This window comes from Vombatus ursinus, unplaced genomic scaffold, assembly GCF_900497805.2.
Source record: "Vombatus ursinus unplaced genomic scaffold, bare-nosed wombat genome assembly UNPS02014847.1, whole genome shotgun sequence".
Taxonomy (NCBI): Eukaryota; Metazoa; Chordata; class Mammalia; order Diprotodontia; family Vombatidae; genus Vombatus; species Vombatus ursinus.
Genome location: NW_020954625.1, coordinates 20078970 through 20093677, shown reverse-complemented (window position 1 = coordinate 20093677; position 14708 = coordinate 20078970). Strand labels below are relative to the sequence as shown.

General features: G+C 37.2%; 1 protein-coding gene across 1 annotated transcript in view; it reads right to left on the bottom strand.

Moving 5' to 3' along the window:
- The window catches only part of PCDH15 (protocadherin related 15), a 1147277-nt gene that overhangs the window by 697038 nt on the left and 435531 nt on the right, over positions 1-14708 (bottom strand). Inside the window, exon 4 of the mRNA XM_027840684.1 lies at positions 622-782. Within this exon, the coding sequence (XP_027696485.1) occupies positions 622-782 (161 nt within the window). The remainder of the gene's footprint in view (positions 1-621; positions 783-14708) is intronic.

The window sequence follows — 14708 nt, the reverse complement described above, 5'->3', positions numbered from 1 at the left end:
CACTCAGGGACCAATTTCTTTGTTGTTATTCTGCTTTCACCAATGCAAGTACAACCACCTGTATGAATGAGAGAGCCTTGAGGGGATGTTGTAAAACTATCTATCACTCAATCAATGACCTTTCTATGGTCAACATTGTATTGGATCACTTGGAATTTATCCAGGCTGGTCTTCAGAGGATGGAGACACATCTATCCTTGGGACTTAACTTACTAAATTGTCAGGATCTGCCTAAGATTTCACCCTTTTGTATAGCTTTCAAGAATCCAAATGCCCTGCACACCATGATTAATATACCAGAAAATGATTTCATATCATTCTAAAATGTAAAAGTTATAACTTGTTTCCAAAGAAAGTGACAGATTGTGCACCCCACCAAAGAGGCTAACATTTTCCTTTCCCATCCTAACATTTTCAAGAATGCCCTAAGTCTAATTTACACAGATCAAAACAAAACATCACTATACCTGTAGTCTCCTATTCATTAGTCACACATTATTTATTTATGTCAAGGCCTTGGAATGAGTTTCCTATATTCAATGGTGGTCTCTTTTCAAACGTTCTGGGTCCCTATGGAAAATGAGATTAAGAGAAAAGAATGTACAAAAGAAAGCAACTAACATCTCTGTCCAAGACTCTGCCGGTGCTATTTAGGAAGAGCGTCTGTTTGACTGGATCCAGCATCACCCAGTAATCCGTGTTGTCCTTTAACGAGAGTTCAATGGTAGGATTGGGCCCCCCAGCTGTCCCTTTGATGAGCATGTTGTCCACGATGATTGTACCTGCAAGTAAAAAAAGGAATCTGCTTAAAACCACCTATACTGCCTGTGCTCTTCAGCAAGCCCCAAAACATTTCACCAAGTGATGAGATGCTGGTCTCCTTTTAAGTAGAAATTCTGAACATTTACTTTAAGAGTTAGCTTTGATAATGTTCACTGTGGGAAAGCAGTCATGATCACAAGAAAACACACAGAAGAGATTATTTGAGGGGGAAGACGTGGGCACGTGAGAGAATATAGGAGTAGCTATTTAGCTAGAAAATTAGATCCATCATAGGCTGGCCTTCTATCCTGCTCATATTATGAGTTTATCCCACTCCTACCCCCCCCACCTCCACAGGAGTTATCTTATCATGAGCAAAAGTAACACCAGTAATAACAAAAGCTGATATTTCAATTCCACACACTGATACAGAGATTCAGAGGAGAAAAGAAGATAAAAGATTAAAAAAATAGTAGATTCTTCCCACAGTGAGAGTTGCTGTGGCTTATTTTTTTCCCCTTTCCCTGAAGCAAATCCTTAAAAGATAAATCTGAATGTTCTTTATGTCCACCTGCTGGATTGTGGCTCCTCCAAGTTAATCATTGCATATGGTACTCTTTCAGGGTGATTGCTATGGCAAACACCAAGGCAATAGCTGAGTCACTGTCAGATAGCACTGGGGAAAATGTTAATCCTCCTCTTTTTAACCACATAGCAGTGACATTGCCTTAACTTCATGTTATACACAGATGGTTTTAATGGACTGGAGTTTAGCCCAAAGAATATCAGTCTGAGGAGGGAGATGTTGGACACTGGCCTCAAGTATTTTTATGACTTTCATAAGGAAGGGATATTAGACCTGCTATTCTTGACCCCAGAGAGGGGGAAAAAAAGAGAAGCAACATGTGGGTGTTACAAAGAGAAGAATTAAATTGCTTCATATGAAAGATTTAGCCTTATCCCTCCTGCTCTCCAATGTTTATGACTACCCAGAAAATTACTTTATGTTAATTTTGAAACCATTTTTCATTGACTTACATGTATATGTTGCTTTTCTGCCAATTGAATGTAAGCTTCATGAACTCAGAGGCTGTTTCATTTTTGGCACTGTATCAATCAATCAATAAGCATTCATAGGCCAGGCATGAGGTTAAGCATCGGAGACAGAAGGACCAAATTAAAATGGAACCTGACTTAGAGAATCTTACTTTCTAACAGGGGAGAGAACATATACATACATGTGTTTATATAAGACACATAGAAAAAAGACAAAAGATAATTTTATGGGGACACCACCAATTGGGGTTTGGGGCAGATCAGTTTCAATCTAATACAGAAGACATTAGCAGTTGTGGGCGGGATATAGAAAAGGCCTTCTGTGGATAGTGCCATTGAACTGAAGTTTGAATTGAAATTCATATGCACAGTTTCTAGAATTGCACCTGGATCATAGCAGGCATTTAATGAATTCTCTTGAAGTTTAAATGAATTAATGAATGAATGAGAAAAACAAAACAAAACAAAATTGAACAATTGTAGGTGTCCTTAAGTAAAATGGACTACCTCAAGAGACAGAGACTTTCTCCTCACAGCATGTCTTTGAACAAAGGCTGGATGCCTGGCACACAGTATGTGCTTTGACAATGTTTGTTGACTAGAAATGACTAGAAGGAATTCTACAAAGGGATGGGTTAGAGCTGGTGCCCACTTAGGTCCCCTCCAGCTCTCAGATGTTGGGATGTTTTGTCAAAAGAAAAAAAAAACTAACCTAGAGCAAGTGTTCTCCATTGGGTCTTTTCATTACTCATATTCCATATAAAAGGGATGTGGCACTAAAAATGAAAATATAACCTCTTCAAGACACTAAAGTAAATTGTGAACATCCAGGGAATTCACAGCCTGAGGATATCAGGCAAGAATATATTTACAGTATAAAAATAAGAATTTGCTCTTGAAAAATGCCTGAGTGAAAAATCAATCTTAAAGCCGCAAACCAAACCTGGAGTTGGGGGATAAAAGTCCCTCTGCACCCGGAGCTAGTGGAGGTAGGTGTTTGTCTCTCATCAGTTTATAGGTTGACAGTGGGATACAGTGGGAAAGCATGGAGCCTGTGGGTTTAGTTTGGAATCTTGGCTTGGCTATTTCACTTTTTGGGAGGATCAGTTTCTGAATCTTTAAAATGAAGCCATCACACGGCCTGATCTCTAAGGTCCCCCCATGCACAAAATCCTAGCATCAGAAAGTATGCTAATGTTAACTCTTACCATATCTATGCTAGGGTTTTTTTCCCATGCAATACCACAGATTGGGGCACTCTTACTTTCAATACTCTTTTTTACCTCAGTGTGTATATGATTTCATCAATGCAAGCATTCCCAGCAAGGATGGAGCTAATAACCTGTCTTTGCCTGCCCATTGTGTGTGGCACTCATACATGGTCCTTCTATGAGGTCTTCACAGGAAATCTATCCAATATACTAGTATCCACCTTTCTCCTTTTCTTTCCTTTCTGTTCCTAACATGGGAGTACATGGATTGTCCAGTGGCTATCCCATACTTTTGCAATGGGATGGAGAATTTTTTTTTTGTAGCATGTTATTGATGCTATTTATTTTCACATCAGCTTCCTTCCTTTAAAAGAAAACCCTACTGTTTAAAATGAATAAATTAAAAGTTATAAGCAACCTGTTTTTTTTAATTGTATCATTCCTAAAGAAAGTGGTTTTCTCTGAAGTCACACATGCTAAATAACCAGATCACTCCCCATTTCCCCTTTTAAACATATAAAGCATGGGTTAAGAGAAGGGAGAGCAATTGCTCATAGCTGGCTTTGTCCATCAGCTGAAACGGAATGTCAATAACTTTCTGACAAAACACTTGAATGTGCAGATAAGAGATGGATGACATTTTCACTCCCTCTTCCAGGAATTTTCAAGACCCCAACATGGACCTGTCAGTAAATTGTGCACATATCCATCCTTGGTCATGTTGTTCTATCTGTCTTTCAAGACATGTATAATTAGTGAATTACATACAACCTTCTTCTCTGTTCCAGGAAAAGAAAACAAAACCAGCATTGAGGACACATAACCTGCTAGCTGTGAAAATTTACATCTGTGGACCCATTGTGCACAAAAGCTTGTGGTTGAGAGCTCCTTTCTCCACCTTCCCTCCATGATTTATTTAACACATACAATATGAAAAAGAAAAAGTAAAAAAAATACATGTGTGTATGCACGTATGTATTTGAGTCATGTGAAAACATATCTGAATGAAAAGATATTGTAACAATTATTTTAAATACCAAAAGGAGAGTTTGAAAGTACTCAAGCTAAAATTATATTTGTCTATATAGCAATATCTATTTACAATTATCTATCCATCCATCCATCTATCTGTCTTTCTCTCTATCATTGTACTCATCAGTGGAGCATCTAACAAGCATTCCTTGCTCTCAGTTTACCTTAGAGCTCTTTGATTACTTTGGAATGAGCCATCTGATAGTTTATACTGTATGTAAATTAGCTACAGGAGGTGGAGAAGGGAAGTCTCAGGTAAGTCCTGATAGTTGTTTTCAAGTATGTGAAGGCTGGCAGGTGCAACAGGGATTTAAATTATTCTGATTGGATGCGCATGGCAGAACTAGATGGGACGAATGTGTGGAAATTCCCCAAAAGCAAACTGAGCTTTGAGCCAGGCATGGGGGTAGGCTACTGATTGCATTGCTAGAAAGAGCACCGAGTTAAAGAAATTTGTCATACCAAAACAGATGGCTATTTAAGTTTAAATGTATAGCCTAAGAGACTTGCCTGTAGCAAAGAGCATTTGAAGAATAGTATAAGGAGACAATGGATTGTTCATGGTCACATGGTCAACAATGGATTGTTTAACACGTGTCTGAAGAAGATATTGAAGCCAAATCTTCTTGGCACCAAGTTTGCTCTCTGTCTACTAGGACATATTTGTACTCCTTTTATAATTACATATCAATACCATAACTTCCAAACAATTTAAACTCTTGCCAAATGGATTAGGGTATCTCGAGATACCTCTTACTAAAGATCGGTTTGTCATCTCCTGGCAATATTGTAGAGGAGACACTAGTTAGACATTTGCTGGCGCCTACTCCAACTGGCTTTGGGGAGCTGATTATAAAATTTGCAGCATTACCATTTATACCTCAAAATCAATAATCTATAAAATAGGGCTGGCTTTATTGTTTTGTTGATTGTTTAGACTTAGGAAAGTATTAGTGATGCAGATTAAATTCAAAAGTTTGTGTGTATGCCTCATCCCACCCGCAGCCTGACTAATGAACATTTAGCTGTGTACCCCTAATATTGCTCTGTAAACATTGCTTGAGGTCATCAGGAGTGGAGAAGAAGGCAGGCAAAAGAAGTTATTATGAAACAGAAGGCCTCCTAACAAGTCTAATAATAATAGTAATAATAATAATAATAATGATTTATATTGTGCTTTAAGTTTTATAAAGTACTTTGCATTCATTATCTCATTTAAGCTTTAAGACATCAATGACTTTAGTTTACATTTGAGTTAGAATTATCCTTGAGGTCCTTGATGGTTCAATGCTGAGGTTCTGTCATGCTGTATTACGGGTCAAGGTAGGCATAATGTTACAGAGGATGCAGACTAGTCACTTCTGTGCATACTGTCTAGATTCCAGTCTATATATATAAGGAGAGTTAATCCCCAGAGGGTGACCACTGGGTACTAAAATCTTTGATGATCTAAAGACCAGACAAAAATTCAAAAAGAGTCTTCACTCTTATGTCCATTTTCCTTCCACAGTGGCAGGGAAAAGGAGACTGAGGGTGTGAAGAATAACTGAGTTTGGGGAAATGCTGAAAATACAAGAATTTACTTTTAATTAAAAAGTTTTTGCATAAACAAAGCCAATGCAACCAAGATTAGAAGGGAAGCAGAAAGCTTGGAAACAATTTTTACAGCCGGTGTCTCTGATAATGGCCTCATTTCTAAAATATATAGAGAACTGAGTCAAATTTCTAAGAATACAAGTCATTCCTCAAATAATAAATGGTCAAAGGATATGAACAATTTCCAGATGAAGAAATTAAAACTATCAATAGTCATATAAAAATGCTTTAAATAACTATTGATTAGAGAAATGCAAGTTAAAACAACTCTGAGGTGCCACATCACACCTATCAGATTGGCTAACATGACAAAACAGGAACATGATAAATGTTGGAGGAGGTGTGGGAAAATTGGAACACTAATGCATTATCGATGGAGTTGTGAACTGATCCAATCATTCTGGAGAGCAATTTGGAACTATGCTCAAAGGGATATAAAACAGTGCATACCCTTTGATCCAGCAATATGCACAACCACAAAACAAAGATTAAGAGTAGAATCTCTTAGGGAAAGTATATGTGTATATATACATGTACATATGTATATGTATATATATATGTATGTGTATATATTTATAAGTATATGTATATATAAATATCAATACCTATATATAAATATATCCAATGCTCTACTGTAGCCTTGGGCTGGTGGGTTAGAGGGGAGCAAGGGGGAGAAAAGAACAAAGCAAAAAGTGTACAACAGAGAACAAAAGAAAATCTACAAAGAAGCAAATAAAAGATGGACAGCTTTCAACATAATGAACAGTATTTAATATATAGGCTTTCTTGAAATGAAAAGTTATCATTATGTAATTTGAATCCTCTCCTATGTTCTGCTATGCACATGACATTTTTTTTTGTTTTTTTCTTATGTTATAGTTAAGTTTACAACATTCCTTTTTCTTTTCTTATTATGTATTTAAGTTTTAGCATTTGTCTAAAAGAAAAAGGAAAAAAAAAGATAAAAGTGTCTATTATATGCCAAGAACTGAGAATGTTAACACAAAAATAAAAATTAACACACACACACACACACACACACACACACACACACACGTCTGGCTCTGATATAGCTTACTTTTAGCCCCAGGGAGGATTAGGCTTGGTTTGCTTAGCTGCAGAACATACCTAGGAGAGTGGGTAGAGGTTGCAGTGCTTGTGATTTAATTCTTACAATGAAAAAAAAAATAGTTAAAGTTATCTCAAAGTGCAATGACTTGTCTCAGGAAGAAGTGAGATCCTTTTTAATGGACATCTTTGAGCAAAGGGGAACCATCCACTTTGGGAAAATCCAGGAGAGGGAATTCTCTGGGTATGACTTGTCCTATATGAATGCTGAGGGCCCTTGTAGGGATGAGACTGTGTGCACCTGGGGCCAGATATCTTGAAGGTTCTTTCTAATTGTATATATTATTATTAAATGGTAATATCACCTTTTCCCCAAAGATGCAATGACAATGTATGGCATACCAGTGACACCAAAGAGGAAAAATGAACTAAAGAATGATATATGTGAAAATAAGAGAGGATGGATGTAGGACTCCAATAGCCCACCTTCTCAAGTTCCTTTAAAGTCATCAGAATTCCTTGTCTTTATGTCTGCAATAGTCTTAACACAGTGACTAGAACAGGACAGGAACTTAATAAATGAAAGGTTCTTAACTGGTTAGAATGCAAATTTTTTGGAGGCAAAGGATATTTTCACTTTTTCATTGAATCCTCAGAGTCTTACACAGGGAGGATGTGTTTCTATTAGGGAGCTCCCATGGAGGAATTCCTTCTACTAATACAGTTCAATAACTGTACTTCAGTCTGCAGGCTTAGCACATTAACTGGAACATAGAGAGTTTAAGTGACTTGCCCAGTGTAACACAGTATGAGTCAGAGGTGATCTGAGAGGTGAGGCCTTCCGGGCTTTAATGTCAGCTTTCTATCCACTGCACTATTCCTCTCATAGAAAACTTTAATAATGTATAGTATAGTAAACACTATATAAATCCTCAGTGGTGGATTAATTATCAAGCAGTTCTTTCAGATTTTCAAGGTTTTTTGGAAGTGCTGCTGAAAAGCAACAACAAATTCATATAGATTTCCTTCTTTTCTTCCTTCCTTCCTTCCTTCCTTCCTTCCTTCCTTCCTTCCTTCTTTCCTTCCATCTGTCCTTCTTGTCTTTTCTGTTTAAGTAGTCATCTCATATATCTAATGTCAACGATAAAATTATATAATAAAATATTCAGAATCCCAAACGAGGTAGAACATGTTTATTATTCTGCTGGGGACGCTATGGTTGGTGGATTGGTTGACTCTAGATCATAGTTGGTTAAAATTTAATCCCCCAGTAAGTCTAGCTTCAAAATGATACTTGTCTAGGATCGGGAGGCTACTATATTGTCCAAATTGGGGCAAAGCCAGCCCAGGTCAAAAATGGAGCAGATCAAAGCATCCAAGTCCGCCAGGGATGGGATCAGACCCAAGAGGGGCCGTTGCACTTCAAGTCTAGGTGAGACGTAATGTCTCTTTTTCTATCTCTGTTTCTCTGTCTCAATCTCTCTTTATAATATATATATATATATATATGCATATACATAGACATAGATAGATGTATAGATCTCTGTCTTTCTCTCTCTCTCTCTCTCTCTCTCCTCTTTCTATTGTTCAATCCTATCCTATCTATCTATAATCTTATTATATTCAGAATGACTAAAAAAACCAAGCCAAATTATTTCAATTCCTCGGATTTGGTCTTGTGCCAATATCTTTTCTCCATTATTATCTGGTTAATAGCAAGAGTTCTAGATCAAGGTCGTCAGCATGCTGGATGGACCTCCCTCTCCCCATTGCCAGTTTTAAGGGAGAGGATGGACAAGGTCACCAGCATGTGAGAGAGCATTACTGGGATTTTGATTGGTTCCATTAGGGAAAATACTTACAACGATGAGGTTATAGGTAAACTGGTAGATCAATGCTTTCTGAAGAAGAGTAGAGCTAAAATCTAAGCCATCATTATGTCTACCTTAGCACAGGATGATACATTTTTCTTCACTCTCTTAATCCTTGATAGTCTCAGACAAGTTGGAGTGTATAAACAAATCAATGCAGTGGATGACTGTCGAATTTTAAATTACCGCAACCTTCCTGAGGCCTGAATCCCCAAGGCAAAAGGTCAAGTCAATTCCATTGCCTGAACATAATATTTGAGCTTTATGTTTCTGTGATTTAAAAATAAGATTTGTATGTTCATGTATTCAAACCAGATGCAAAGCCATGCGGAGCAAAAGCTGTCCTGAATTAGGCATGACACATTAGAGCATATTTCTACCCATTTCCACCTTGTGTAAACATTCAATGAGTAAAAAATCCTTTCCACATACTAAGAATTCAAATTCATCTGAATTCATTTTAGTTCTTTTTATCTCTCTCTTTTTATACCTTCCATTTTTTTCAAGAAGGAGTAGAAGTGAAAACAAAACAAAACAAAACAAAACAATACCTTCACATAAAAAACATATCTTCCTAGGAGATGGAAGTAGATATTCATCACATTGAGCTTTCCTAAATAAATACTGTTTTTCACATGACCCCTGAAACCATGCTAAGAATTCTTAGAATGAAGATTATCCCTCTTTAGTCATTTTCTCACCTTCTGCATCAACGTATTTCTCAGAAATTTAAAGTGAATCTTTTTACCAAATCAAGGCCTAAGTTATTCAATTCAATTCACCTTTTATTAATTGCCTATTTGTGCAAAGGATCTTCCAAGTGCTGGGTTCTAGGTACTAGGAAGACAAAAGGAAATGACCCCTGCCATCAAAGAACGAAGATTATATCAGATAGGTACAATAGTTAAATTATACATTTAATATAATATTTAACACAAAAAAGTTAAATACAGCTAAGTCGTAACAACTACACTGAAGGAAATGCAAGATAGCTGGGGAATACTTTTCTAGTGTTATTACAAGGTCAGCAATGCTGTAGACAATCAAAATAATCACAAAACACACTGAAAGACATTAAAGTTTATGTGTTAGGGAGAGAATGGGGGGGGGAATACTACACACTAAAAAGTGACTAAAGCAGCATTCCCTATAGATGGTGAAATTCTCTAGACTCCGGGCGGGGAACATGCGACCTTAAAATCACATGTGACCCTCTAGGTCCTTCACAGAATTGTGATGTTTGGCCAATGCAGATGCAAGACTAGAGGTCAGTACAGAGTATGGGGAAGGATAGGTAATTTTGAGGATCACCAGCATAGAGATGGTAATTAAACTCACGAGAGCTAATATTCCAGCAAGTGAAGGAGTATAGAGAAAGAAGAGAAGAGAGCTTAGGGCAGAACTGTGAGGGACACCAATGGTTAGAAGGGATGATCTTGAAGAGGACTCCTGGAAAGGAGACAGAGAAGTGGAATGATAGATAGGCCCAGCCAGGAGACCGTAGTGTTCTAGTTACGTAGAGCTGAGAGTATCAAGGAGGAGAGAGTGATCAATAGTGTCAAACACTGTAATAAGATAAATATATAGATCAAAATCAAAGAGATTGAAATGTGATGCATGTATTCCAAAGTGGCATGGAACCAGAAGAGTTATGCCAATCCATTGAGGTTTTAAAAAGCTCCTAATTACCTACCAAGCAAGGTTTTTTTTTCTTTTTTTATTAATTTATTTTGATTTATCAACAATCACTTCCATATGCTTTTGAGTTTAAAATTTTTTCTCCCACTTCCACCCCACCACTCTCCCCAAGACAGTGCACAATCTGATATAGGCTATACATATACATTCCTATTAAACATATTTTCACATTAGTGACGTTGTAAGTAAGAATTAGAACCAATAGGAGGAACCGCTAGAAAGAGGAAACAAAACTCAACAGAAGAGAAAAAAAATAGCAAATAGTATGCTTCTATCTGCATTCAAACTCTATAAAACTTTCTTTAGATATCGATAACATTTTTTATCACGAGGCCTTTGGAGAGGTCTTAGATCCTTGTATTGCTGGGAAGGGTTGAGTTTATCAATATTAGTCATTGTACAACGTGGCTGTTACTGTGTACACCAAGCAAAGTTTAAAGTTAAAATCATTCAAGGCCCTCTCCAATGGCCCTCTCCAACTCTCTTTCCAGCCTTTTCTCCTAATACTCCTCTCTGTGTGAAACTGGATGACTTCCTTTCTCATGGACATTTCCTGTGCTTTCCTCCCCTGGTGCCTTTGGAAAGGCTAGTATTATCTAGCCTTGGAACATCCCCTCTTTACTCAAATTGAATTTACTTACTAGAATTATTCCCCATTCTGTAAGGTCCAACTTAATTCCCACTTTTTCCATAAATTCCTGTTTTGGTATTACCTGCTGGTTATTACTTTCCTTTTCAGACCACATATAACACATGATTTTGCCCTGCTCACATGCACTTATCATACACCACTGTGTATCATAGGATCATTGACTTAGATTTGGAAGAGTCTAAACCCTTTATTGTGTTTCCAACTTTCATATTGGCAAAAAGTGAAACTGAAGTGCATAGGGGATTTGACTCACCAAAGATTACATAATCAATTAATTAACCAAATAAGTATTTAAGTGCCTACTACATTCCTGGAACCATCCTACTAAGTGCTAATGAAGTGTAACAGCTCCTGCCCTCAAATTGGTTATATGCTATCAGATAGTTAAAATTAGAGTCATAATTCAAACCCGTCATCCTTCTCCAAGCCTGGTGCTTTCCTAACATACCATGCAGCCTTATTATTATGTTCTTTGTATGTGTGTCATCATTCTGTGCAATTAGCATCTCCATGAGGGCAGAGATTGTATCCTCAACATTTTGGCCTTCTCAGTACTTACCACAGGACTTTGTTTCATAAATAGTTTTGCCTCCTTCCTGTTTGATAATGGACAGCATGAACAAATTTGAAGAGGTAAGAAAGTACAGGGCACATTTAGGGGATGCCTAGAAGTCAAATGTTGTTAGACCTAGATAATGTGATAGGGAAAAGCATGAGATCAGGTTGGAAAGGTGTGAAATCATAGTAAGTTTTTTCTATGAGACCCCTGGATGGCACATTAGAGAGAGCACTAGACTTGGAGTCAGGAAGAACTGAGTTTAAATCCTGCCTCAGATATTTGTTAGCTACGGGATCCATGGCAAGTCATTAATTTCTGTCTGCCTCAATTTCCTCATTTGAAAAATGAACATTTGCCCCCAAGGATAGCAGTGTCCGGGGACAAAGACCTGTTCACCTTGTGCTAGTTCTAACTTAACCTTGGAGGGATCATTTGAAACCTTCTATAGATTGTGTGGTTGGGACCATCCATAAGGAGTGACTTCTGCAAGATGAAGTGGGAACCAAAATGACTCAAGCCTTGTTCATTTATTTATAATAATGACTGCTATTTCACAGAGTTATTATGAGAATCAAATAACTATGTAAAGTACCTTGCAAACCTTAAAGTACTATAGTTATTGTTTATGTTGTTATTACTATTAATTATTATCATTACTTTTGTTGATGGGCTAAGACAGCCACCTGTTCAGGATGGAGTGCCAGAAAAGATGGGAATTTTTAAAAGGTAAACTTATTGATGAACTTGGGAAACCAGAGTCCATGGCCCCACTTACTTAAACAAGGATATATATTTAGACTGAAAATGTACTTCAGGTAGTATCTAGTTCAACCCATTCGTTTTACAGATGACAAAACTGAAACCTAGAGTGGACAAGTGACTAATCCAAAGTCATACAGATAGTAAGTGCTAAGAGGATATTTGAGCTCAGATCCCTCGGCTGCAAAAAGAAATGTTTTGGTCCCTTTACCTTGCTTCTGACCACCAGCAAACACATGAATGAATTTCCAATAGGATTTGCTTCATATCATCCTCTATCTTAACTTAGTTACCACCTCACCTAGAAACTAAGAAGACACCTGATTCACAGAACCTCTTTCAGTACAGTGATTCTCTGGTTGATTTTTTCTAATGTGATGTATTTAAGCTATGGTTTGCCTGCAGCTACTTCTTAATTCCAGATGGGTTCCATTTTCCTTTTCCACCTCCACAACCAGGGAATTCAAATTTATTTTAATAATTGTCCAAGATAAACACACTTAGGAGGTTCTGTCAAGTAAAATCAGCATAATCCTTTCTGATAGTCTAAGTAGATCACACGTGCACAGTGCTCTAAGGTTTGCTTCTAAGGTGCCTTGCTTGTAACATCCTGTAAGGTCATTAGTGCAAGTACTGTGGTATGGTACAGATGAAGAAACTGAAACCTGAGTGAGCCTTGCCCAGGGTCATACAGTGATTAAATGTCAGAGGAAGGATTAGATTTCCTATCTCCTAGCTCCATGTTTTGTAATCTTTCCTTGACACAACATATTTTACTGTGGTAAAATCTTGGGCCATATTTCACATACATGATATATGACTTAACATACCTAATTTATATAACATATTTCAACATGCTTTTTCCATGCTACAGCTTTTCTTTGCCTTTGGGGCTATTTCTCATTGCCATTCTTCAGAGATCACAGTGTTCTCTGATTTTGGACCTATAGCATCAATTATAGAAAATTCATCTCATAGTTAAAGAATATTACAGTGGCAAATAGCCTTGGATCACTGGGGTCACTATGGAAATTCCCAATGAGCATCCAGTTTGATATCCTTTTGCCTTGTCTGTACTGGAGTCAGTTCAAGATGTATTTGTTGGGCTTGTCTAAGTTGGAGAATGGAAGCTTAATGAAGGGAGGGATGAGTTGTTGATATACTTTTTTTCCTCTATATTTGTTCCCCCAGTATCAGTCCCATAAAGGCACTTTAAAAAGGCTTTTTGGTTTGGGTTGGATGGTCATTGGTGTAAATTTATTCCAAAATTTTCTCCTTCAGTTCTATGTAATAAAAGAATAAATCATTGAGTATTTATCAAGCACTACTATGTCCATGACACTATATCACAATCTATGTAATAGGTGTGTGTGTGTGTGTGTGTTTGTGTATGTGAGTGTTTTACAAACCAACAATCAAATAAATAAAATGATAAATATATGAAAAATCTGAAATAAACAAAAAGTTTGCGTGGTAAAAACAACTTTTCACAGTGCTAGCTAGCATTTGATAAGAATTATAATATATTCTTTCATTTGATTTCACTAAGGAATCTTTGTGAGACAATCCAAATGGGAAAGGGCTGCTCGGGGGAGCAGTGAATCCTCCATCATTAGATCTTGTCACACAAAGATTTCATGACTGCTTGATAGATAGGCAAGTCATTTGGACTCTCTGGGACTCAGTTTCCTGATCTATATAGCACTTCTTAAACTGTGGGTCATGACCTACAGTTTAAAAAGTGCTGAAGGGGTTATGAGTGGAAAAAGTTTATGAAGCCCTAAATTTCGTATACCTCCTCCGTACCTTTTATCTCGAACTCTTTAATTCCTTGCTCTAGAGATAATTCTTGTTCAGATAGAGGTGGGACCAAAGAATGCATGCTACCTTTATTTTTGTGTCATGGATTCCTTTGGAGATCCGGTGAAGCCCTTGGATCTTTTCTAAGAATCATGATTTTAAATGGATGAAATAAAACACAGAGGATTAAAAAGGAAACCAATTTGGCTAAGAAATGGAAGTCAAAGGAATGCCCATCAGCAGGAGAATGGCTAAGCAAGCTGTGGTGTATGACTGCAATGGAATATTTTGGGGCTATAAGAAATGGAAAGCAGCGTGTTTTCAGAAAAACCTGGAAAGACTTATATGAACTGATGTATAGTGAAGTGAACATAACCAGGAGAATATTGTGCACAATAACAGTAATATTGTTCAATGAACTATAAATGGCTTAGCTATTCGCAGCAATACGATGATCTAAGACAATTCCAAAGGACTAATGATGAAGCATACAATACACCTTCAGAGAAAGAACTGATATTGATTGAATACAGATTGAAGCTTGCTATTTTTTTTTCTTCCTTCCTTCCTTCCTTCCTTCCTTCCTTCCTTCCTTCCTTCCTTCCTTCCTTCCTTCCTTCCTTCCTTCCTTCCTTCCTTCCTTC